This window comes from Hippopotamus amphibius, chromosome 12 (genome assembly GCF_030028045.1).
Source record: "Hippopotamus amphibius kiboko isolate mHipAmp2 chromosome 12, mHipAmp2.hap2, whole genome shotgun sequence".
Classification (NCBI taxonomy): domain Eukaryota; kingdom Metazoa; phylum Chordata; class Mammalia; order Artiodactyla; family Hippopotamidae; genus Hippopotamus; species Hippopotamus amphibius.
The window spans coordinates 31,991,336-32,018,178 of NC_080197.1; the positions used below are offsets into that span (position 1 = coordinate 31,991,336).

Genomic DNA, 26,843 nt, shown 5'->3' on the forward strand with positions numbered 1-26,843 from the left:
ACACCCACACATTCCAAGATGAATAAAAACTTACTACTTTATTAGCAACTAACTACAGGTAAATCAATTTGAGAAATGTTTTAACTGCACTTTTAGAAGAATATTTAGTCCATACAAAAGTGAAAATGTGTTTCATGATAATAAGTAGGATCTAAATTTTATTTTATTTGTATTTATCTTGTGTGCTTTGGCAAATGTTTATCAGCGGTTGGTGGTGTGAAGTGCTGGGCAGTTAGCATTGAAAATGAATGCACACTCTTGTTACTCCATCTGATTTGAGGTACAATGAAGAGTGTAGTTACACTGACCCAAAAATTGTAGTTTATGTAAAAGGATCTGCTTGATTTTAAAGTGACTGTAGATTCTGTTTTAAGTAACAATAGAAAATAATCTTTTTTTCCCCCTAGATGTGAGGTAGAAAATCGATACCAAGGAAACCCTCTCAAAGGAACGTGTTATTGTAAGTGTTTCTGCAGTTCTTATTTGTCTAGAAGCAAAGTAGTGCAGTAAAACTTCATTATTTTCTTTAACATAGTTTGAGAATGCTAAGTGCTATAGGAATATAGTGTCCCCTAATTTGATGTGTTACATTCTTTTAAATTTAATACATATGTAAACAGTATTTTAAGCTGCTTTAATTCGGGTTGTGGTTTATATTAATATGTCCATAGCAGATATCAGGGAAGAGTACAGAGACATACATCTCTGGCTTTCTTTCTTTATCTCTTGAAACCTTACTTCATTTGCCATTTTCTGGTTGGGGTCATCATATTTAATATTTTAGGATTGATCAAAAACAGAATTCCTAAAATATAGTTGAATTTATCTTTCTCTCTGAAACTGATTTGTGTTAACTACCTCTTTAGGAACTAATATGTAAAATAAAATATCTAACTTACAGTGACGGTAAATCTGGCAAGGTGATCAAGTCCTGATGGGTAAATGCATTTTCTTCCTGTAGGAGAATCCACATACTAAGTCAGATTATGGAACCAGAGAAAAATGAGCTAATGTTTTCACATTCTACTATAATTGTATACTGGCTTTTCTGGTTTAAATAGCATCCTCTCAAAATTCATGTCCAGCTAGAACCTATGAATGTGTTTTTTTAGAAAAAAACAAAAGAAAAACTTCATGACCTTATATATGGGAAAGAGTTCCTAGATATGATTCCAAAAGCACAATTCATAAAAGAATAAGTTGTTTCTTGGGACTTACCAAAATTTAAAACATGCGTTTTTAAAAATACCATTTAAAAAGTAAAAATCAAGCTACAAACTAAGGAAAATGTTTACAAAGCATATCTTTGATTAAGAGTTTATGTTCAGAGTAAAGAACTCTTACAACTGGATAAGGGGACAATTTCGGTTAAAAGGCAAAGATTTGAATAGACATTCACCAAAGAAGGTAGACAGATTGCCAATAAGCACATGAAAAAATGGGAAACATTATTTGGCATTTGGGGTACATGTATTAAAACCACAGAGAGATACACCCCTAGAATGACTAGAATCAAAAGCCAATACCGTCGCTTAATAGAGACAACTGGATTCTCATATCTGAACTATAGGTATTATCCTTTGATGCCATACCAAAACCAGGCAACTGGTCATTTCTTAAGGGTTAGTTTACAGTGTGGAATTGTATTTCTCTGTCTTGAAAAATAAAAGCCAATACTAAGTTTTAGCAATGATGTGGAGAAAGTGAAACCCTTATAAGTTTTTTGTGGGAATATAAAATGGTTTTCCACTTTGGAAGATCATTTGGCAATTTTTTGAACAGTTAAAAGTAAACTTGCCAACAACTCCCCATTTCCCTCTTCCGCTGCCCCCTAGCAACCACCATTCTAATTTCTGTCTCTATAAATTTGACTGTTCTGGGTACATCATATAAGTGGAATTATACAGTATTTGTCTTTCTGTGATCCATTTATTTCATTTAGCACATTGTCCTCAAGGTTCGTTCATGTTGTAGCCTGTGTCAGAATTTCCTTTCTCTTTATTTAAGACTGAGTGATATTCCATTGTATGTATATACCACATTTTGTTTATCCATTCATCTGTTGATGGACACTTAGGTTGCTTCCACCATTGGGCTATGATCTCTTTGGCTGCTATGAACATGGTTGTACAGTTAGCCCTTCAGGATCCTACTTTCAGTTCTTTTGGTATATGCTCAGAAGTGGAATTCCTGGATCATTTGGTAATCCTATTTTTAATTTTTTGAGAAACTGCCATACTGTTTTTCACAGCAGCTGGGCTATTCCAACCAGCAGTGCACAACGATTCCAATTTCTCCACATCCTCACGAACACTTTTTTTGGTGGTAGGCATCCTACTATAGGTGATGCGGTATCTCATTGCGGTTTTGATTTGTATTCTGCTAATGATCAATAATGTTGTGCACCGTTTCCTGTGCTTATTGGCCATTTGTATATCTTCTTTGGAGAAATGTCTATTCAAGTCTTTTGCCCAGTTTTAAATCAGGTTGTTGAGTTGTGCAATGCTTTTTAGGATTAAATTATACCATCTTTAGCCAGTAGGCTTTTTTTCAAGCTGTGTTCTTTTTGCTACATTACATTAGTCTTTGAATGCTTTCTTACTTTCTAGAATAAGATAACTGAGGCACATATGCCTTTCCCCAAACCTGGAATCAACCATTTTTACTTGGGAGTCTTGATTTCTTTTATATCATTAACTTATAGCTTTGTATCTTTAAGCATGAATAGATGCTCAATTAATATTTGTAGGAAAGTTAGCTTGGAGCCTAAAATCTCAACCAGGGTCATAATACAGGAGGTTTTGGTGAGTTAAACAAAATGATATTATCCACAGACTTTGCCAAAAGTTCTTTCCTGGCTATTGAATATTTATGAGAAAATCAATCTGTATCTCTAGAGACCTATTCTCTTTTGTTTTCTTTTGTTTCAGTTTTTAAATACACGTTTCTTTCTTTCCATAGATACTCTTCTTATTGACTATCAGTTCACCTTTAGCCTATCCCAGGAAGATGACCGCTATTACACAGCCATCAATTTTGTGGCTACACCTGATGAAGTAAGATTTAAAAGTCTTCTTACTTAGTTTTGAATTTGTGTGGATCTTTTTCTTGGTCATTATGGATAGAAGCACTGCCTTAGCAGTGGTCTCCAGAGTGGAGCCCATGGGATGATGTTTAGAGGTACAGGAAAGAAATGTTAAGAATCTACATTTTGTCTCCTTTCTATTTAAAAGATAAGATTTACCATGTTGTTAAGATTTTCCATGATCTGATACACACAGTGACATTGACTCCACACATACTTGTTTGCCCATCAGCCCATCACAGCCCTATGCAGGAAAGGAGAGGAGACTGCAAGGGGAACTTCCCTGTCAAGGGGGCAGTGGCAGAACCGAGATTTACTCTCTCAGAATGGAAATTAATACCAGTGATGCTCAGCAGAGGTGACACCTGTGCTCCTAGAATGAGTTCTTATCCTCATTAGGAGGTAAAAACAGTGAAGTCAGCCAGAAATAATTGAAATTACTATGGTAACTCTTTGAAATGTATTTTTGTATCTACTGTTGTTAATGGTGAACCGCAGCCTGCCATAAGGTATTACTTAGTGGTAAAAGGGAGGCAACACAGCATGACGTTTAAAAGTGAAGCACCTATAGACGTAGAGAATGGACTTGAGGGCAGAGAGTAGGGGGCGAAGGGGAAGCTGGGACAAAGTGAGAGAGTAGCATTGACATATATAAACTACCAAATGTCAAATAGAGAGCTAGTGGAAAGCTGCTGCGTAACACAGGGAGATCAACTCAATGATGGGTGATGACTTAGAGGGCTGGGATGGGAGGGTGGGAAGAGTCATGGGAGGGAGGGGATATGGGGATATATGTATAAATACAGCTGATTCACTTTGCTGTACAGCAAAAAATGGCACAGTAGTGTAAAGCAATTATATTCCAATAAAGAGCTTAAAAAAAAAAAGTGAAGCATCTAGAACATGAATACACACCTACATGATTTCTTCAATGCAATATGAAGTCATTTAATACCTACTCCAGTACATAATGAAATTTTACTAAACTTGATAAACTACTTAGGCGCCTCCTTGGAGATTTCTTATTTCTCATCAACATACACAAAGCCATTTATTCACGAGTACAAAAATACAATAAATGTAACAAGTAATACATGGAAAGCAGTATGGTAATAAGCCAAAGTGTATTCCTTTGATAATAAATGTTATCAGCAAGAAGAGATGTACTAGAAAAGATACATTCTCATGAGTGAATAGCTTTTTTTTTCTTCATCTTTATTGGAGCATAATTGCTTTACAATGTTGTGTTAATTTCTGCTGTACAACAAAGTGAATCAGCTATATGTATACATATGTCCCCATATCCCCTCTCTCTTGAGCCCCTAAGTAAAAACAGTAAGTGACTTTCGAAAATATTTTGTGGAAAAACTATGTTGGTATATCATTTCAGTGGCTGTATTGACCGGAATTTTTTTTTTTAATGTCTTTAGGATAAGGCTATAGCAAAAGTACCACACATGAAATTTATTTACTGCCTTGTTTATCTTATGACAGAATATTTAATAGAATTACACAGTGTATGTGTCCTGTCTCTTACAAAAGCACCAGGATTTCAAGTTTATTAATCCTTTCTGTAGAAAGAAGTAATTGCTAGTATTGTGCTACCAGCAAATATTAAAAAATAGGGAATTCCCTGGCGGTTCAGTGGTTAGGACTCAGAGCTTCCACTGCAGGGGGCACAGGTTCAATCCTTGGTCGGGGAACTAAGATCCCACTTGAGCTTTCCCTTTAAGAGGATGATGAAGCCTTATCAATAAATGAGAAGGTAAATGCTTTATGAGAGAAACTTCTGGTTTGGAGATCACGTTTTGGAAATAGCTCTTTGGAAATGCTTCCATTGTTGTGATTTTTGTGCCGTAAAAACTATCAAAAGAATGATCTTTAAAAATCTTAATTTTCTAGCCTGTTTTAAAATCTTTCAATGTGAAGAATTTCAGCAGGATTGGATTAAAAAATATGAAATATAACATCTGACTCATTTGGAAAAACAAGTTTTTGGACCCCAGGAAAGATTTATTAGCCAAATTTCAGGGAAAACTAAAAATTATTATCATGATTTACCCAGCACAGCTGACAGTGCTCTTCTTCCAGCTGGCCCAACACATCCCTCAGAGATACCTTTTTCAGTCATTAAAACCAAGAGTCAAAATAAGTTAAACTAGCCCTTCAAAGAGCTGTAACTCTCAGTGGTATACAAAGTTTTCAAAGGCAATAAAGCATATTCTGTCATATTTCTCTTGAAATAATATTTTTAGTGAAAGAAAAATGTTCTTAATCATGGGTGAAGACAAAAGTTTTTAAATTTAGTTTATTTCAGCTTTATGTGCTAGTTTTTAAAAACCGTTTCCATTTTGGAGAACTTTACACTGTAGATAATCTAGGGGTTCAGAAGTACATAGGTTTGATTTATAAGTTAATATAAATTGAGACACTTGATCCAGTGTTTTACTCTCCATACGTTTGGAAAGGGCTGCCCAGAGGATCCTTAAGAGGCTGATTCTGATAACATAGGTCACAGGATCTAGGTCATTGTGCTCTGGTGAGGGTCTTTTTTAAAAGATACTGTTTCATGGAGTTAGGCATTTGATAAAGCATTAAATCCCACATACATTTGTGGAAGGAAAATGAAATTTGTTTTGGGTATATTGCATATGTTAAGGTTAGAAATTTTGCTAACAGTTCTATAAGCGTGAGTTTCTCTTAAAACATTAAAATATCTTTTTTGTAATTAAGAAAGTTGAGAGTAGTAAAATTTAACTACCACTTTAGTTTAAAATCAGGAAACTGTTATAATAATAAATTTTCTAATTATTTGTACATCTCATCAGCAAAACAGGGATTTGGACATGTTCATCAATGCATCCAAAAACTTCAACCTCAACATCACCTGGGCCGCCAGCTTCTCAGGTAAAGACACACTTAGAGAATACCTTCTGAGTGAGATAACTGATTGAGAAAGGGGGCTCTGGAGACAGACAGATGAGTTTAAAATCCACCTTTGCCACTTAGTTAGCTGAAAGACCTTGAGCAAGTGTCTAAAACCTATCTCTAGACCCTTAGGGTTGTTCATCTCAAAGAGAAGGTAATAATACTTATCTCCTGCAATTACTGTGTAGATTAAATTTGGCTTTACCTGTCAGTGCCTGCCATGGTGTCAGGATCAGTACATGCTCACTACCCCTGCCCTACGACCACCGTTAATACCTTTGCTGCAGCTGCTGCTCTGGCACTGCCGTCATCTTCTCCATCCATGCTTCAGAAGTGAAAAATGCAAGTGACTCAGTTTCAAGAAATGGAAACGTTTTTAATAGAATGAGATTTTAGTGGGTATAGGGGAAAATGTACTTTGGGAATTAAATAAAGCTCTAAGAGCACATTTGCTGTCTTATCTTACTGTGATTTACTAAAGAAGATCTACTGGGCAGAAAATCTGCTAAAGAAAGAAAGATTGGCCCTGATGTATTAGTTAAGAATGTAGCTCAGCAGACCTGGATTTGAATTCTGTCTGTTACTTACTTGCACCATGCTTTCTGAGCCAGTTTCCTCAGGTATGAAATGGAATAATAATAAAAACACCCAGCCACACAGAATGTTCTGAGGATTTGATGAGATAATAAATGAAGTACTCAGTTTAGTGCTAGAAACATGGTAAATTCTCATCAAATGGTATGTTTCATCATCACTATCACTATTGCAATACTGTTTTTTGGTCAAAACACAACCAATTAGACTGAGACAAAATAAAAACATTACTTTGCACATCACTTTGTAGTTATCGTATCTTAAAGGATTGTGTAGAATTCAGAAAAGGTTCAGGAACTTGCAGTGAGGAGAGACCTTTTAAGAAAAAGTCTGAATTATTAGAACCTTTGTTTGGAGAAAGGTGGCATCCCTGAGTATATGATTGATTTATGGTGACGGTCTCAATGGGGACCCGCCAGTCTGGCTTCAGTCACAGGATTTAACTCAGACATGGGAAAAGCCTATTTCATGAATCTTTGTAAACACTAGAATTCCTGGCTGAGGGACAATATAGAATGTTAAAGGACTGCCTGGGAATAGGATGGATTTATATCAGATTGGGGGGATTTAAAGTCAGTTGTAGCTGGTAGCAGAAGGGACTGAGTGACCCCTAGAGCTCCTTCCTCCCTGCTACTGTTGAGACTTGAGGTCACTGTTAGTGAGGAAGTGAGGGCTGGATCTGTGTTCCTGATATGGGGGACCTGGAGCACTGCCAAATAGGGTTAAGAGGGAAATGCAAAGCAAGTGAACTGTTGCGGGCAGAGTGAATGCCATTGCTTGTTAATAGGATTCTAGTGATATCTGGTATTTTCAAAGCCACATGTAGGCTGATTCTGTGGGGAGGAGTTGTAGGGGTTCCTGGTAAAACCATTTGGGTTAAGGGCACAGGCTTGTGTATCAGCCTGCCCAACTTCAAATCCCAACTCCACTTCTTCCTGGCTATGTGACTTGAGCCAAGTTACTTAATTTTCCTGGACCTAAGTTTTCGGATGTGTAAATAAGGATAATAGTTGTTAGAATTAAATGATATAGAGCTCTTAAAGGCTATTTCTGGAATGTAGTGTTTAATAAATGCTAGCTATTATCTTTATTATTAGTGAGGGCAGATTCTGTCCAAAAAAAAAGAAAAGAAAAAGTCTCTTTATTTCATTCTTTTCTTCCTAACAGCTGGAACCCAGGCTGGAGAAGAGATGCCTGTTGTTTCAAAAACCAACATTAAGGAATACAAAGATAGTTTCTCTAATGAGAAGTTTGATTTTCGCAACCACCCGAATATCACTTTCTTTGTTTATGTCAGTAATTTCACCTGGCCCATCAAAATTCAGGTAAGAAGTGCTTTTTAGTCTCATACTTGCAAAGATGATGAAATCTCTGTAGTGAGACTAAATTCACTAATCTGTAACTTGCGGTAAATGACATGTACAGTATTAATATTGCTTTGCCTTTATAATATCTTTGGTAAAGGAGTACTGAGCACATACCATAAAAGAAGATCATAGTGGGGTTGGCTTAAATCACTTATGAAGGAAATTTATAAGCACTTCTGAAAGCAAATTGGTATATAACAGGTTTGGTAATTACAACTGTATTCATTTCTTCATTGAGGACTTGCCACTTTAAAAGCCTGTATAGCTACACAAAGAGCTTCAATTCTGGGATGATTAAGGTGTATATAAATGAAGCACACATAACCAGTGAAAGCTGGAGTATGGAAAGTGCCATATGAAGAGATCCCCAAAATGCTATCAGATTTTAAAGGAGGATAGGATGGAGGGTAGTGGGGACACAGTGGGGGACAGTATAAGGTCACCGTAAGAGTTTAGGCCTGGTAGTCAAACAGATGCAGGTTTGAGTCCTGGCTTGCTCCTATACAATTCCTACAGCCTCTCCACATCTCAGATTCTTTGTACATGTGACCTGAAAGGGTAGGTCAAAGGGTTCATGTTGCCTGCTGCAGCCACTGCTGCTATCAGCCTGCTCCTTTTCTCTATTCCCAGGGGACCAGTGCACTCCCTCTTATCCAAGACCCATGGCCCCATTTGTGCTCTTTATAATCATCTGCCACTGTGTCTTTGAGGCCTTGCCTCAGTACTTTCTGCTTTAACCCCTTTCATTTTGGGTAAAGGTGGAGTTCCAGGAAGGGTGGACTTTGAATGACTGATTCACCTTTAGCCATGGAAGCATGGTCACTGGACGGGGTTCTGGCTGCTTGCAAACTTTCAAAAGTGTGATCAAGTGAAGCAGGTCGCCGCTAATCATTTGGGATGGGCTTGAAATCTAGTTCTTGTGGGTATGTGCTCGGGCCTTGGGACTGTAACTAAAGAATACTCAGTCACTCATTTCCTTTCTGGAATGTGGAGGACAGACTGTGTGTTGTATTTTTTCTCACCACCCTCTTTCCTTTTCTATTTGGATGGCCTGCAGGTTTGTTTATCCTCTAATCTGCTTCTTCCTTTGTTCTTGCACACTCTCTGCTTCCCTTCCCAGCTAGCCTTCTTGTAAGCATTTACTACACTCCTGGTTTCTGTTACCCCGTATCCATTCACCTATCAGTCCATAACCGTCCGCCCTCCTCCTTCACCACATCCTGAAGCTGCCTCTTATCCATTCACCCATCAGTCCATAACCGTCTACCTTCCTCCTTCACCACATCCTGAAGCTGCCTGTCACGATGGACTCCAGTGATTTAATTCTTTAGTCCTCTTCTTCTCATTGCATGATTTGAGTCACTATCTTTCTTACCTTCCTGGTCCTTTCTTTCCCTGATTCTCTGGCCTGTCTTTTTAAGGAATCTTCTTCCTTAAACATAGAGGTTGTCTGGCATTCAGGCCATGGTTCTCCTTTGTCTTTATCCCACTTGTAAGATTTATTGTACTACTTCTGTACTGGTGATTCTCAGTACTCTGTCTTAAGCCCTGCTTATACTTGAACTCCAGACCAGTGTTCTTGATTGCTGCCTAGACACCTCTACCTGGCCATTCACAAGCTCCCTGTACTCAGGGAATCATTCTTAGCCCCAAACCCTGAGCTTCATTTGTAATGAATGGCATCACCATTTGTCCTATTGCATGAGCCAGGACCCTAGAAGTTATTTGCATTCCTGGAATAAACCTGACTTGGCATGATGTTATTATTTTTTTAATTTAATTTATTTATTTTAATTTATTTTTTGGCTGCATTGGGTCTTCATTGGTCTGCACAGGCTCTCCCTAGTTGCAGAGAGCGGGGACTACTCTTCGTTGCAGTGTGCGGTTCTCTCATGCAGTGGCTTCAGTAGCTGCAGCATGTGGGCTCAGTCGTTGTGGCACACAGGCTTAGTTGCTCCACAGCATGCAGGATCTTCCCAGGCCAGAGATCAAAATCATGTCCTCTGCATTGACATGCGGACTCTCAACCACTACGCCACCAGGGAAGTCCCTATATTTTAACTTTATGCACTGCTGGACTCAGTTTGCTAATATTTTGATTAGAATTTTGTATCTATCTCATGAGTGAAAAAGTCCAGTAATTTTCCTTTCCTATTTTTGTTATGGTTTTTATATCAAAGTTAAACTAACCTTTAATTATAAATTGAGGCATTATCTCTCTTTCTCATTTCTGGGAGAGATTATATAAGATTAGAATTATATAAACCTTGAATACTTGATAGATCTCTGTTGTAAAATCATTTGATTCTGCTGTTTTATTTGTGGAGTTTTGTTTTTTAACTGCTGATTCAACTTCTTTAATAGTTACAGGATATTTTGGATAGTCGCTCTGTTTGCATCACTTAAGATAATTTGTTCTAGTTATTAATTTATTTCATGTTTTCAAATGTATTAATGTAAAGTTGTTCACACTGTCCTCCTTTCTAATCTTTGCAGCATCTGTGCTTAAGTGTATTGAATCATATATTTTTAAATGGTTAAAATGGTAAATTTTATCTTAAAATATATTTACCCCAATTTTTTAAAGTTTAAAAAAAAGCAGAATTTTTTTTAGACATTGACAAGTTTATTCTAATATTTATATGAAAAGCAAATGTTCTAAAATAGCTATAACAGTTTTGAAAAGAGAAATAAAATGGGAGGAATCACTATATAAAAATAAGGCTTACTATTTAGCTACAGTAATCAAGACATTGTGGTTATTGTTGGAGGGATAGACACATAGATAAATGGAACAGAATAAAGAACCTAGAAACAGAACTGCATAAATACATCCAACTGATTTTTGACAGAGGTGCAGTCAGTTCAATGGAGGAAGGATAGCCTTTTGAACAAAGAGTGCTAGAACAATTGGACAACCATAGGCAAGTAGATGAATTTTGACCTAAACCTCACATCTTACACAAAAATTAATTCAATGTGGCACACAAATTTAAATGTAAAATGTAAAACTATAAAACTTTTAGGAAAAGATCTTTGTATCCTAAAGCTAGGCAAAAGGTTTTCAGATCTGACAACAAAAACATGACCTGTGGAAAAAAATTAATAAATTGCCTACATCAAAATCAAAAGCTTTTGGGGGCTTCCTAGGTGGCCCAGTGGTTAAGAATCCGCCTGCCAATGCAGAGGTCACGGGTTCGATCCCAGCTCCAGGAAGATCCCACATGCCACGGAGCAACTAAGCCCGTGTGCCAAAAAAAAAAAAAAAATCAAAAGCTTTTGCTCTGTGAAAGACCATGCTAAGAGGAGGAAAAAACAAGCTATATACTGGGAGAAAATATTTGCAAAAAATATTTCTGACAAAGGACTTGATGTAGAATAAAAGAAGAATTCTCAAAAGTCAACATTAAAAAAACAATCCAATTAGAAAATGGACGAAAGACATGAAGAGACATTTTACCAAAGAGGATATAAATATGGCAGATAACCACATGAAAGATGTTCAGCATTAAAAGCCATTGAAGAAATGCAAATTAAAACCACAATGGGAGGGAGTTCCCTGGTGGCCCAGTGGTTAGGATGCCACACTTCCACCACCAAGGGCCCAGGTTCAATCCCTGTTTGAGGAACTGAGATCCCACAAACCACACGGTGCAGCCAAGAAAAAAAACCCACAGTGAGAATGAGATATCACTACACGCCTATCAAATGGCTAAAATCTAAAATAGTGATAACACCAAATGCTAGAGAGAATGCAGAGAAATTGGATCATATATACATCGCTGGTAAGATGGTATAGCCACTCTGGAAAATAGTTTGGCACTTACTGTATTTAACCCAGCAATTGCATTCCTGGGCATTTATCCTAGAGAAATGAAAACTGATGTTCATACAAATACCTGTATACCAATGTCTGTAGCCCCTGTACAGCAATATTTAGCAACTTTATTCACAATAGCCCCAAACTGGAAACACCGAGTATTCTTCAACAGATGAATGGTTAAACAAACTATGCTACATGCATATCATGGAATAATACTCATCGATAAAAAGAAACAAACTATTGATACAACAACTTGGATGAATCTGAGGAAATTTTGCTGAGTGGAAAAAAATCTTAGAAATTTACATGTCTTTTACAAAACATTTGAAAATTAAAATTTTAGGCCAAAAATAGATATAGAGCCACTGAAACTTCAACTTTCTCTGACTTCTTCTAGACCCTCTTTTCAAAGGGCTCATTAGATTAGGTCAGACCCATCCACACTCAAGGGGAGGGCATTATACAGGATGTGCACATCATAGTAGCCGGAACCTTAGGAGCCATGTTAGAGTTTTCTCTGCCATTGGCGGCATTTGGAGGGGGGCTAGCAGAGTTAGGCTGTTTCTCTGACCCCAGGGAATTTGAGCTCTAGGCTCTAGTCAGTACAGTTTCAGTTTGATAACATCTGCTAACACTGCCAGGTTATCACATACAATTGTAAATGTTTTATTTGGGTTCTAGTAAATATAATTTATTGACTTAAGGTTGCTTTCATACTCACATACCTTGTTATAGTCCAAATCTGATGGAACTTCAAGCTTTGTTTCTTGTAGTTGAAAAATGATTAATATTTTTAAGATTCTTCCTGAAAATCTTGACTTAATGTTGCTGACGTTTTTCCATTTGGAAAGAAGTCTCTGTGCATATAAACAGGCTTTTGTGCTGGAGATAGCTGTGCTGTTGCCAATGCTAAGTTCTAGTTTTTTTTTTTTCCTCCCAATGCCCTGTTGCTCCACCCTCTGAAAGTCACTGAAATGGTCATTTCCTTCTAGAGGGATCTCTTTCCCACACTTACTTTTTTAAAGTACTAATTTCAAGACTCAAAGAGATGTTGATTTTCTGCCTGATTTTTTGGTCCTCTTTACCTGGACTGGATCACTCACTTGAATAAGATCCACTTATGAAAGCTGTATTCAGGAGCACTTTGGAAAATAAATGATGGCATGCTCACCATTTAGTTTGCCAAGCTTTCCTTAAAAAAAACAGGTAAGTTCTGTTGAAAATATGTCTTTTTACTCTTTGGTACAAGTAGCTGCAATATTCACAGGCAGTGTGACTGGACCTTTGGCATCATGTATTCTTGATGTCCTCACACAAGAACCTGATCAGTGCTGGTTCTCTCTACACTTGGGACTGTATCTGGGTGTGTGTTCTGTGGAGGGCTGAGCTTGCATCTTCCTGGGCAGCTGTGAGCATGTTCTTAACAGAGGGGGCTATACCTTTCTTGCCTTATTTTCCTCAGCACCTTAGCCTTTAAGTGTAGTTAGCTTTTAAATACACACTTAGAGACTGTATAGATTTAGTTAAAATGTAGAGACTTATTTAAGGAAGAGAATAGGAAAATGTCTAAATGGTGCAGTGTAGGCCATGCAGTTAAATTGCAGCATGGCTTTCAATGCAGACAAAAGCCTTTTCTGTCTTTGATTCTCACTTTTTAAAGCAAAATAACGGAGGCAGTTTAATTCTCTACTCAGAAATTTGTGTAAATATTAGTGCTTTAAAAATGGTAATGGTAAACTCAAGTTCTTTTGCTCTGAACTGATCCCAGGATTCTTTTCCATAATTAGGAACAGATCTAAACCTACAGCTGCTAACTGAGGGAGTTTGAAACTTAACTATAAAAATCTTTGTAGATCCAGTTTAAAATTTAAAAAAACCACCCAGACTGAAAAGGCTTGTGTGCCGGAGGGTGGTGAGTGTGTTGGGTCAGCTATGCCTGGTTTCTGGTTGGTTGCTCTTGTGGGTGAGTGCCCCTCCCTCAGCCCTTGCTTTCTGAAAGTGATTCTAGGTGTTCCCCCCAAGTCAGCAGGACTGACCTGGCTTCAGCTGTAGCCATAGTTTGGGAGGGTAGGTATTCAAGATAGAGAATGCACAGGCAGACATTGTGTGTGAGGTGGGAAGGTGGGTGGTGGCACTGGGATTCTGGCTTGTTACTGGCTCTGCAACAGAGGTTGTTATTGTAATGTGGAGTTAATATTAAAGTCCTCTCCATGCTGGATGTTTCATTTGGTAGTTTATGTAAGAGGCTAGTGTTCACAAGTGAAGGCAACACAGAATTTATATTGAGAACTGGGCATTCATTTAGATGTTAGAGTTATGTTTATGGGTTAGTAGGATTGCTGTACTAAGCAAAGGATGTGTGAAACTTTTGTTGACTCAGATATACTTTTTCTAGTAACAGCTTTATTGAGATGTAAGCCACATACCATACAATTCACCCATTTAAAGTGCACAATTTAGTGGTTTTCAGTATATTCACAGAATATTTTAGACTATTTTCATCACCCCAAAAAGAAACCCCATACCCAGATGCAGTCCCTTCCCATTTCTTCCTCCCTCTAGCCCCTGGCAACCAGCAGTCTACTTTCTTTCTCTACGGATTTGCCTATTCCGGGCATTTTACGTAAGTTGAATCACGTAATAGGTGGTCCTTTGTGACTGGCTTGACTTCACATAGTGTTTTCAAGGTGCAATTAGTACTTCATTCCTTTTTAAGACTGAATAATATTCTATTGTATGGATAAACCACATTTTGTTTATCCATTCATCTGTTGATGGATACTTGGGTTGTTTTCACTCTTTAGCTCTTGTGAATAGTTAGATATACTTCTAAAGTTAATTGTATGATAATAATGTATACACATAGCTCCTAGTGTTAGATATCTGTACCTTGAGGATTTTAAGAATTATGAAGCCATGAAATACATTTAGAACTAAACTATTTAAAGTATAAATGTGGACTTCTGTGGCGGTCCAGGGGTTAAGACTCCGTGTTCCCAATGCAGGGGGCGCAGGTTTGATCCCTGGTCAGGGCATTAAGATCCCGCATGCTGCGTGGTGCGGCCAAAAAAACAAAATAAAGTATAAATCTTTCTTAGTTTCAGATGGTATTTAAACTTCTTATACTATCTCATAGTTTTCATCATGATGATTATGTATTATTCCTTCTTCTTAAAAGTCCCCTCTCTTCTACTTTTCACCTGTGGCTTTGGCTGTGCCTTCTCAGTTCTTCAATGCCTTTGTTCCCTTGGGTTTCTTCTGGGCCCTTTTCCCTGGACAGTCCTATCTATCCACGCCACCTGTGAACACCACCGATGGCTGGGATGGGTAAATCTTCCTCTAGCAGACCACTCTCCTGTGATCTCCATAGCCAGGACCCACTAGACTTCCTTTAACATCCACTCACTTAGCTGACTTTCTGAGCCAAAGAGGCAGCCACCAGGGGACAGCAGGAGCCATGCCGGATGCTGGGAGGCAGGCTGTGCCCCCATGCTCCTGGACACTCGGGGAGGAGAAGGGAGTGCCCTGTGGTGCCCAAGTCTGCGTGAGACAGGGCAATACCAGAGCTGAGTCCTAAGGAACATGAGTTCAGTGTTCATGGTGGGGAAGGGGCATGTCCAATCACTTTCCAGAGCTACCAGGAGTTCAGCAGAGCTGAAGTGATGGTTCTGTGAGCAAGGAGCTGGAGAGCAGGGCAGACAGAAGCTGTCAAGAAGAGACTGGGGCTTCAGCTGAGGAATTTGCACTGTAGCCTGAAAACCACTGGGTATCATTGGAATGCTTAAGCCAAGAAATGACCAAGATCAGTGTTGTAGAAAGATGCCTCTAGCAGCATTTAAGGGAATGGATTGGAAGGAGCCAGGCCTGGGTTAGGAAGCCTTATTTAGAAACCCAGGGGAGAGGCATGACCCTTAGGCGTATCCCATAGCAGCTTCCTTTCCTTGTCTGTGCCTCCGCAGTCATAGACATGTCTGGTTTTTCACTCTACGAAGATTTCCTTAGGGGCAAGGGTTTTTTTTATATTTCTGTATCAGTGTCATAGCATTGTGTTAATCAACTGTAGACACTCCATGAATGTGCAGTGGATGAATGTATAGTTGTAGATGAGAGCTTTGCGCTCTGTATCAAAACTTTGGGTTTTCTGGCAACTTTTATAACAGTTATATGGGTAATAGCAGCTTTTTCTGATATTGTCAGCATGATTGTTGACCAGTGCTGAAGAGGCAGCAGGGGTTAGAGACCAAGAATTTGTTGTCCCAGTCTACACAGTGTGGTGTCAGAGGATTGAATTGTTCTAGGTTGGAATTTTGTCAAATTCTCAAAAGACTTGAGAAGTAGAAGAAAAGGGGAGGATGAGGACAACAGACATCCCGAATTTTACAAAAAGGTTGATTAAGAAATACCATCTATATTGAAATACTTAAGAATGAAATGGTAGGAAGTCTGGGATTTGCTTCAAAATAATACCATGGGGAAATGAGTAGAGTATGGATAAAATAGGATTGGCTGTGAGCTGTAATTATTAAAGCTGGGTGATAAACACACGGGGTTCATTATACTTGTTCTCTCTACTTGTTAAAAAGTTTAAAATTTTCCACAGTAAAAAAAAAATTAGAGAAAATACAGATGATTGAACAAGAAATAAAGGTCCAAGTACAGTATATTATTTAACCTCCCAAAACTAGCTGCAAGACTATGCCTCAGCTGGGCCTGCAGCCTAGGCCAGCTGGGACATGTCTCAGTACTGACATTCTGTTCTCCTTTGCAGGAAGCACACAGCACTGTACTACAGTTTTACCAAGGGAGGAGTGGGAAGGGAGTTGTTTTGGTTTTTGGGGGGCTGTGCCATGCGACACACAGGATCCTAGTTCCCAAACCAGGGATTGAACCCTGCACTCTTTGTTGGGAGCACAGAGTCCTAACCATTGGACCACCAGGGAAGTCGATTTTTTTTTTTTTTTAATCTAATTCCTTATTTCAGAGTTTCCTAGGTGTGGCCTCTGGACACCAGTATCAGAGAGGGAGCTTAAGGTGTTGGAAAAGGGACCAGGATTTTTTGTTGCAAGCTCTCCAGAGTTTGAGAACCATAAATGGTCTAGTTCTTGGAATATAAAGGTGTATGTGCTTTTGTGTGGGAGGTAGGAAATTGCCTTTTCATTCTTTCTCCTACAACAGCAATTTAAAAGTCAATAATTGATATCTTCATAGACAGAAGAGTATAGGAATACTCTTTTCCAGGTTATCTCTATGTACACACAGCCATAGTATAAGTAGAATATGATTATTCCATGCCCTAAAAGGGAAGTGGATCAAGTGCTGAGAGAGTGTAGAAAAGAGAGAGCCAATTCCCAATGGAGGATGGGGTAGCTGAACAAGGGAGGAAGGAAGTGTTTGTGATGGGCCACGAAGGACATGGAGGACGCGCATTGCAGGTGGGCGGGGAAGGCACCGTGGTTACAGAGGTTGAAAGGTGATAGAGATACCGCAGCCAGAAAACATTTGTTTGACTGAAGCACAAAATTAGTGCTTGGGGAGTGCAAGTTTATGATATTCTACCCCAAGTCCTGGGGCTAAAAGGGCTTCTGTGTTTCACTTCATATAGCACGCCCACAGAGCCCCCTGGGCAAGCACACCTTAATCAAATATATTGCTGAAAGTTGAGTCTGCAGTAGATTGTGGAAATGTAAGGGGACATAAATTCTAGATTTCCTGGAGTGTGGAGAGTGAAGCTTCCTGTTTGGAAGGGGAGAAGAATGAAATTGTGAGTTTTATTTATAAATTGTGATGGAATTTTCTTTTTTGTATTAAATAGATTTTATTATAGAAGGTGTTCATAATCCTTAGTATCAGGAAAGCCCACAAACACATTTCAGTGTTTTTATAATAAATCGTGAAAGAAAGGTCTGATTGGGAACTCAAAAGTATGAAAAGTTTAATTTTACAGTTAACAAAATTTAAATTATGGTTGCAACCATGAGCCAATTCTTAGAAGAAAACTCAATCAGATCTTACTGAGTTTGGGGGGAAATGGGGTCATTATTTTTCCAATTATCATATTCATTTAGCAAATATTTACTTAAGTACCTCTTACATGCCAATCACTGTTTTAGGCACTTGAAATATAGTAGTCAGTGGCAGAGTCCCTCACAGATTTTATTTTCTAGTGGAAGAAAAGCCCATAAATAAATATGCATTTAAAGGCTAAGGACTTCCCTGGTGGCACAGTGGTTAAGAATCTGCCTGCCAATGCAGGGGACACGGGTTCAATCCCTGGGCCGGGAAGATCCCACATGCTCCGGGGCAGCTAAGCCCGTGGGCCACAACTACTGAGCCTGCACTCTAGAGCCTGCAAGCTGCAACTACAGCCTGTGCTCTGCAACAATAGAAGTCACCACAGTGAGAAGCCTGTGCACCTCAACGAAGAGTCCCTCTTGCCACAACTAGAGAAAGCCCTTGAGTAGCAACAAAGACCCAACACAGCCAAAAATATTAAATAAGTAAATTTTTAAAAATAAATAAATAAGGGCTATGAAGAAAAATTGAGCAAGGTAAGAAGATAGAGGTGTGGCTTCGGTTGTGCAGATGGTGCTCAGAAATAAGACAGCAGGAATGGAGTCCTTCACTTCAGATTTGGCTTTACAGCATAAATTAAAAACAATAGTCAGAAGTCTCATCAGTTTTCCCAAGATACTCTCTTAATCATATTGAGAGTATTTTGAAGGACTTAAGTCTTTATCCTTCATCTCTCTTCAGTTGATATGGAGGGTGGGTCAAAAATTATCTGCACTCTGGCAGAATTCTATAGCCAGAGTGCAGGTAATTTTTGACTCACCCTCGTATTTCTGCCAAGTCTTCATTTGTCAATGGTTTTGTGTAATCAGTTCTCAAATGGCACTTTCACTAAAATCTCTTTTGCAGGATTGATTTTGCAGATGGTTTGCCTTGGTTGATAGAGTTTGAGTAGGGACAGGCCAATTCATGCTTGTTGTTCCAGTGTAATTTTTAATAGCACTCCTTCACTCTCAGAAGTTCTCAGTTTGGACAACAAGTTCATCACCCTGTCACCCAGAGATTAATCAACAAGATTGACTCAGTGGGTGGAGTGTTAAGCAGGCCTAGATGTTTCTAAATGGTCAGTCTATTCATAAACATTGTTACATTAGAATGTTTGCTTCCTCGAGGGGGCCCAGCCCCGCTACCACCACCACCGCCACCACCTGTGAGGAGCGAGTCCCGCTGCCTGGCAACCAGGTGGGTGTCTGGACATCCCCGCAAGTCCAAGTCCGAGCAAGAGAGCACACGTGGGAGCCTGATTGGTGCGGTGGGTGCCACCCGTCCTGGACCACAAGCCCCTGCTGCAGGAGCAGCCGCCTACCTACAACCTGGAGGCCGGCCAGGGTGACTTCGAGTGCAGCCCGCACACCTAGGCGCCATCCCCACTGCCCCCCTACCCCTACCTAGTCACAGGATTATCCACCCACCACCCCAAGACCTGCAACATCCACAGTGGAAATGTCACCCACTACCCTGCCAATTCCATCGTTGTCTTTGGAGGCTCCCCTTTCTACAGAGTCAGGGTTCTGGAGGACTCCTTCACCTTCCTGGGCATCTTCTTGGCCATCATCTTGTTCCCCTTTGGATTCATCTGCTGTTTTGCCTTGAGGAAGCGAAGATGCCCCAACTATGCTGCAAACTTTACTTAAAGGGAACAACACACCTGACTTTCCCACACCCAGCTGTCTTTTTCTATTTATTTATTTATCTATTTATTTATCCATTTATTTATTTGGCTGTGTCAGGTCTTTTTTGCTGTGCGCTGGCTTTCTTTAGTTGCAGTGAGTGGGGGCTACTCTTTGTTGTGGTGCGCGGGGCTCCTCATTGCCGTGGCTTCTCTTGTTGCAGGGCACAGGCTCTAGGTGCGTGGGCTTCAGTAGTTGCAGCACGCAGGCTCAATAGTTGTGGCACATGGGCTTAGTTACTCCGCAGCATGTGGGATCTTCCTGGAGCAAGGCTTGAACCCGTGTCCCCTGCATTGGCAGGCAGATTCTTAACCACTGCGCCACCTAGGAAGCCCCCCAGCTGTCTTTTTCTAATGACACACACCCTAGTGCCCAGGACCTAAGGCAAGGCTTCCCATCCTGTGTGAGCCAGCCAGAACCGAATGGGGAACCAGAAGAGTTCAGGGGCTACCTTTTCATTGAATGACTGGTGCTGAGCAGTCGTTTGTCACCATCTGTCAGAGTTTCACAGTAGCAAGGGGGTTTTCTCCACAGAGCAGGGGCAGTGGGGGGGCGGTTGTTGATGTAGGAAAAATATGTTGGCAGAAATACTCCGAGACAGGGATTTGATTTGGAAAGAGCTAATAACTACTACTCTTGCTCTGTAAAATTATATAGCTTATATAAATTCCAGACATCCTCTGGAAAAAAAAAACTTTTGCTTCTCTGTGAAACCTTGTAACTTTGGAGACTTAGATGATAAACATTCAACAAAGAAGACCACTTTTAGAGTAACGTGAGTCTTGGGGTCCAGCCACAGTGGCAGCAAGTTTATATAGGTTCTTTATGATTTTAAATTGGGTGTGAATGTGGTGTGGCTCTGCTTTAGCAAGAAATCAGGCTAATGGTTGGGATCCCAGCGCTGGGGTTCCTGTCCTGAGGGATATGTGGCACAGAGCACACAGACATCTGATGGGTCCTCAGAAGGTGCCATTAGCATCCAAACTTTGGCACCCTACAGTGAGTATAAAAGCCCCTCATGGATTTCGTTAAGTTCAAACACTGAGGACATACTAATATTTTAAAAAGATTAAAATCTAAACAGAATTTGACGCACTAGAATCTGTTTTCTTCTCCTTCTTTATGTCTTGTAACCTGGATTCTTCATTTCTCAAGATTGAATAACCTTGTTTATTCTCCATTCTTGTTTTTCTCCATTCTTATTAAAAAACTTTATGTGAAGACTGTAGCCATAGTCCTGCAGTTTTCCTTCTCTCAAGGAGCCTTCTTATTTAACCTTCTTCATTTCCATCATAAATGAAGGAAAGGCAAAGAATATGGTTTCTCCGTGTCTGTGATACCAAATCTGTGTATCTTTGTATTTCTGGTTATAAATGGTGGCTAGAGGGAGGACACAAAAACTTCAGATTCTATGCCCCATAATACTCTATGGCCTGAATGGGTAATATTGGACCTTTATTTATGGAATGTCAAGAAGAAAATAAGAGCATCAAAAAGAAAAACAGTGGAAGCTTCTTCTGTCTTCTGCCTCTGTGAGTCTGACTATAAAAAGAATGCAAAGCATTGAATTGTTACTGTGCTGGGGACTAGGCTGTAGCACCTTCCTTGCATTGCTATAGGATGGGAGTTGACAAGAGTAGGTGGGAGAGTTGGGCGGGATTAGGAAAAGAAGACACTAATCATTTACTTCTGTGATTCTTGTTATACTTACTGTCTTCATTTGAATAATTATTTTGTTCAATAATTGTTTCATTTATAATACCGTTCTCTCTCCAAGGAGGGTTGTGGTCCCTTAAAAATAAGCAGAGAACACACCATAACATCTGGCTAGTACCATGTGTATCATAGGATAGTAAGGACACAATTATCAAACTTAGTAATAAATCTTAAGGTGTACATTTTTTGCATGTTCTAATATTTCTGAAATCATAGTATATCTTATAATGATTTTAAAAGCAGTGTGTCATAGTGTAATTGGCAGAGTTTTTCTTAATAGTACACAAAATAATGCCTGTTTTAGTGGTGTCTTAGATTTGATGAACTACATCAGGAATTTTATAATATTCTTGGTATAAAATTATTTAAGTTCCACTTGGTGTTATATTGATTGTCAGATGATATTCAATGTTGTGAAACTTGGGGTAAGGTTTTTTTAAAGGACATTGTCTTGAAGTGAGTACATACTGAGTACAAGTGTCAGAGAGATGACGGGCACAAAAGGAAGCTGCCCAGCTCACCGCAGATCCAAGAATTGGAATTTGAAGCAAACGAGGAGAGCATTTTGTCTTGATAAGGGCACAAGGAGGTAGCAAGTAAACTGACTTGCTTGTTATTGGGGTTTTAATGTAGGATTCTGAGAAGTCTTCCAGGTCAGACTAAAAACTGAGATCTGTTGTCAAGAGCAGGGGGGCTTGTAGGGGTTTGTGTTGAGTCTCAGAGTATCACTTTTGCATTGGCATTAGTTGCCAAGAAAAACTAAAGGGATGAGGTGGTTTTCCGTGAGTGAAAAAATTTCATTAATCTCTTCTTGAAATATTAATGTCTTTCTGCTTCAACAAGACGGCCGAGTTAAAAGTGCTGTCTTATAACCTAATCACTTCACCTGTTTTTCTGTCGCAGATTGCCTTCTCCCAGCACAGCAATTTTATGGACCTGGTACAGTTCTTTGTGACCTTCTTCAGGTAATTTCGCTTATAGAGACTGTTCTTTCGATTCAGGCACTTAATTTCATTAATTATCAGCCCATAAAAGATAAACGAATAATCCTATTTGCACGACAGATCAAACTAACTTTATATGTATTCCTGAAAAAAAGTTACATGTCAGTTACAATACTATAAATTCAGTCTAATCTAGTAAAATGAAGACATTTGGTTTGTATGTTCTGGCTTTTTGAGGCAGCTTTTCAGTTCCCCTATACGAAATGTAGATAATTTGGCTCTTCATATGGGGGGATTTGGGTTGAAATAACACAATTAATAGTGATTACTGGTGTGTGCTGCATATATGCTGCTTCTTATTCAAGAGATGTTTCAGGTGATTATCCAGAGTTTTAAAGCTACAAGTGATTTGTTAGACCTGTGGTTCTTTTTGTTTTTATAGGGGTTTTTTTTCAGTTTAATTTTATTTTTAAGAAAATACTATTACACATAATTGAAATAGTGCTGCAGAAAGAGAAAGCAGCGGCATCCTGCCCCACACCTTTCCATCCTCACTTTCCACATTTAAATTATTTTGGCTGTTTTTTATGTCTCCATGCTTACATTTTCTTGATTTTTCAATTCAGTTATCTTTTGATGTCCTACTGTAGAAGGATTTATTATCTTATGTTACCTCCCCCAGCAACTCCCCACACACTATAAACACTTGTAATATAGTTACATCACAATGTTTGGCTGAATCAGGAGTCCCTATTTATGTTGTTATAACCATAAAAACTCCTGTTTGCGGCTGAGTTGAACTATAATTATACTTCCCCGTTTTTTTTGATGGGGGAATCACTCTTTGCTTATCCTAAATGTAATATTTGCCATATTTGGGGGTTTTAATTGTTTGGTTTTCTATGTAGCTACCCCTGATTTACCCCTATACTCTGACAGAACTGAACAATCTCTCAATATAGTCAAAAACAAGCAGGTACCCTCCTGGTTTTAGTTTGTCTTGGAGATTTCTGCCCTAGAAACCTAGCCTTCTGCTCCACCTTCTGCTCCCAAGGGCACTAGTTGTTTTTGAGGCCTGATGCACAGCTGTATCTTGGGAATTTCTTTTGCCTTCCTCTTATATTGAAGTCTCTGTCCCCTCGATCCCATGTCTTTGTCTCCCTGTTTACTCCCTCCTTATACTGAGGCACATTCTCCAGGAAGTTTCTGGGGAAAGGTGCATGTGGAGGTAACTTTTCTATGACCTTCCCTGTCTGAAAATGTTTTAATTTTACCCTCATATTTGATTGAAAGTTTCAATATAGAATTCTAGGTTAGAAACATCTTCCGTTAGAATTTAGAAGGCACAGACTTCCCTGGTGGTCCAATGGTTAAGATTCAACGCTTCCAATGCAGGGGGCACGGGTTCAATCCCTGGTTGGGTAAGTTCCACAGGCTGCACGTTTTGGCCAAAGAAAAGAATTGAGAGGGCATTACACTGTTTCTTCTAGCTTCTAGTATTAATATTGAGAAGGTTAGTGCCATTGTAATAACCACTCCTTGTATGGGATCTCTCTTCTCTCTTTAAAAAAATATATATTGAAGTATAATACAAATTACAGAAATACTTAGAAATCATATGTGTCTAGCTCAGTGAATTATCACAAATTGAATATGCTCATGTAACCACTACCCAGGACAAGAGTTTTTTTCCCTAGGGTATTACCAGTACCCTAGAAGTTACCTTGTGTTTCCCTTAATGACAGCCCCTCTCCTTTGTCCCAAAGGTAACCTAACCTCTAAAACAATGTATTGCCTTTGCCCATTTTAAAATTTTTATTTAAATTAAATCACAATAGAAGTTTTTAAATAATTTGAACTGAATGGTGAAGAAAACATTAAAAGCTTGTGGGATGAAGTTAAAATTGTATTTAGAGTATCTGTGAAACAGAAACAGCATCACGGACATAGAGAACAGACTGGTGGTTGCCAAGAGGGAGGGAGTTGGGGGAAGGGTGAAGTGGGAGGTTGGGGTTTGCACATGTAAGCTTTTATATATAGAATGGATAAACAACAAGGTCCTACTGTATAGCACAGAGAAATATATTCAATATCCTATGATAGACCATAATGGAAAAGAATATTTTAAAAAAGGATGTATTTGTATGCATAACTGAATCACTTTGCTGTATGGTAGTAATTAACACAATATTGTAAATCAACTATACTTCAACTAAAATAATAAATAAAAACTTAAAAAGAAAAAAAAAGTTGTGATTAGAGGATACAGCTTTAATCAGTGGTTCTCACCCTTAGCTGCACAGTAGAATCACTTGGGGAGATTTTGAAGTCCAAGCTACATCCCAGACCAGTTACATCAGAATCTCTAGGGCTGGAACTCAAGCATTTAAAAGCTCCCCAGGTGATTTCAACTTGCAGCTAAGGTTGAGAATCACTGCTTTATAGAAGTGTATGTTGGAAAAGAAAGAACAACCCTCTCAATAAATCAGAAAAAGAACTGCTAATTAAACCTAAGGAAAGTAGAAGAAAGGAATATAAATAGAGCAAAAATGAATGATATGGGGGAAGAAGTACAGCAGAGAGGATTGAAAGACCCACAGGTTGGATCTTTGAAAAGAGTAATAGTGATAAGCCCCTGGCAAGAGTGACCAAGGAAAAAAGAAAGAAGATATAAATAATCAACGTTAGAAATAAGGGGGGGGGGGGCCTTACTCCAAATCCTGCAGACATATTTTTCCTTTAGAAAAGTATTTTATGAATAATTTTATGCAAATAAGCTTGAAAGTGGAGCAGATGGAATGAAACAACTAAAAAAAAAAAAAAAAAAACCCCAAAACTGTATACAACTTACCAAAACTGACACTTACCAAAACTGAGAAGAAATAGAAGCCTAAATAGTCCTATATCTATTTTAAAACAATACATAATTGGGGTTTCCTAGGTGGAGCAGTGGTTAAGAATCTACCTGCCAGTGCAGGGAACATGGGTTCAATCCCTGCTCTAGGAAGATCCCACATGCCACAGAACAACTCAGCCCACGCGCCACAACTACTGAGCCTGCGACTTAGAGCCCGTGAACCACAGCTATTGAGCCCATGTGCTGCAACTACTGAAGCCCACGCTCCTAGAGCCCATGCTCCACAATAAGAGAAACCACAGCAATGAGGAGCCTGCGTACCACAACGAAGAGTAGCCCTCACTCACCGCAACTAAAAGAAAGCCCGCGCACAGCAAAAAAAGACCCAACACAGCCAATAAAATAAATAAGTTAATTAATTAATTAATTTAAAAAAATAAAACAATACATAACTTAAAAATTTCTCACAAAGATAATTCTAGCCCCAAGCAGCTTCATTGGTAACTTATAACCTTTTAAGAAAGAAATAATATCAATATTAACTAACCTTCTAGAAAATGGAAAAGAAGAAATTCTCCCCAGTTCATTTTATGAGCTTATCAGAACCTTACAAGAATATATGAGAAAGGAATTTACAAGCCAGTCTAACTCATGAATGAAGACACAGACATCTTTTTACATAATGTGAAAAGACTATTATATCATAACCTGGTTGGGTTTATTCCAGGACTTGCAAAGTTGATTTAGCATCAGAAAATCAGTCAATGTAATTCACATTAATTGCGTAAAGGAGACTAATGCGATCATCTTAATCAGTGGGGTAAAGCATTTAATAAAATTTAATATCATTCATTTTAAAAACTCTTAGGAAACTAGCAATAGAAAGAAGTTTCTTAAAATCTGATATAGGAATAATATGTAAAGCCAACAGCAAACCACATTCTTAATGGTAAAATGTTAGGAGCTTTCCCTTTGAGTTTGGAAACAAGACAAAGACAAAAACTATCACTTACTTCATTCAACATTGTGATAGAGGTTCTAGCCAATACACTATGACAAGAAAACTAAATTAAATATATAAGAATTAGAAAAGAAAAAATCACCATTGCTTATATAATTGTATTCATAGAATTTAAAGAAGCTACAAATAAAGCATTAGATTTAATAGATAAGTTCAGCAAAGTTACTAGATGCAAGAGCAGTATTAAAAACTCAGTTATTTGTTTTTCAGAGGCATACGTGTTTTATAGCTCTTATCAGTAAAGGCAGATGCTGGGACAAAAACCATACAATTATATTTCCTATAGTAAATCAGCAGGTGCCCTCTTTCCCTCTGTACCATGAAAGGAGAAATCCCTTCCTGAGTGATGCTAGGGAGCAGATGGCCTTGTATCAAGACTCATCCACATCCTGATGGACCACTTCTGCCTGCTATAAGCTCATGTGGTTGAGAAAGAGTTGTCAGATTACCAAGTTGCACTTTTCTATATAAAATTCACTTGTAATATTTTTTACTTTGGTTACTAATGCATTTTATTCTCTGGAGTGTGAAAGAGCCAGCACCCTGCATAGCCTTTAATTAGTTTCTGGATGGTGATATCTCCTCCAAGAAGCAACTGGATGTGTCCCTCCAATCTTGAAGGGAGATAAAGGAATCTAATAAAGACACCCAGTTTTTCTAGGGGGAAAGAAATGTCAATTATATTTTTATATTTCACCAACAAAAAATGAAATTTACATAGTTTTGTGTTACTTTGATAAAATTGTTCAAACTTACAGTATATCTAAAT

General features: G+C 38.7%; 1 protein-coding gene and 1 pseudogene across 4 annotated transcripts in view; both read left to right on the forward strand.

The window, feature by feature from the left end:
• ATRN (attractin) overlaps window positions 1–26,843 on the forward strand; it is a 154,261-nt gene that overhangs the window by 105,380 nt on the left and 22,038 nt on the right. For all 4 annotated transcript variants that reach the window (XM_057703490.1, XM_057703489.1, XM_057703487.1 and 1 more), the window contains 5 exons: window positions 408–460; window positions 2,962–3,056; window positions 5,914–5,992; window positions 7,775–7,932; window positions 22,156–22,217. In XM_057703490.1, coding sequence (XP_057559473.1) covers window positions 408–460; window positions 2,962–3,056; window positions 5,914–5,992; window positions 7,775–7,932; window positions 22,156–22,217 — 447 coding nt within the window. The remainder of the gene's footprint in view (window positions 1–407; window positions 461–2,961; window positions 3,057–5,913; window positions 5,993–7,774; window positions 7,933–22,155; window positions 22,218–26,843) is intronic.
• On the forward strand, window positions 19,126–19,514 carry LOC130832985 (brain protein I3-like; annotated as a pseudogene).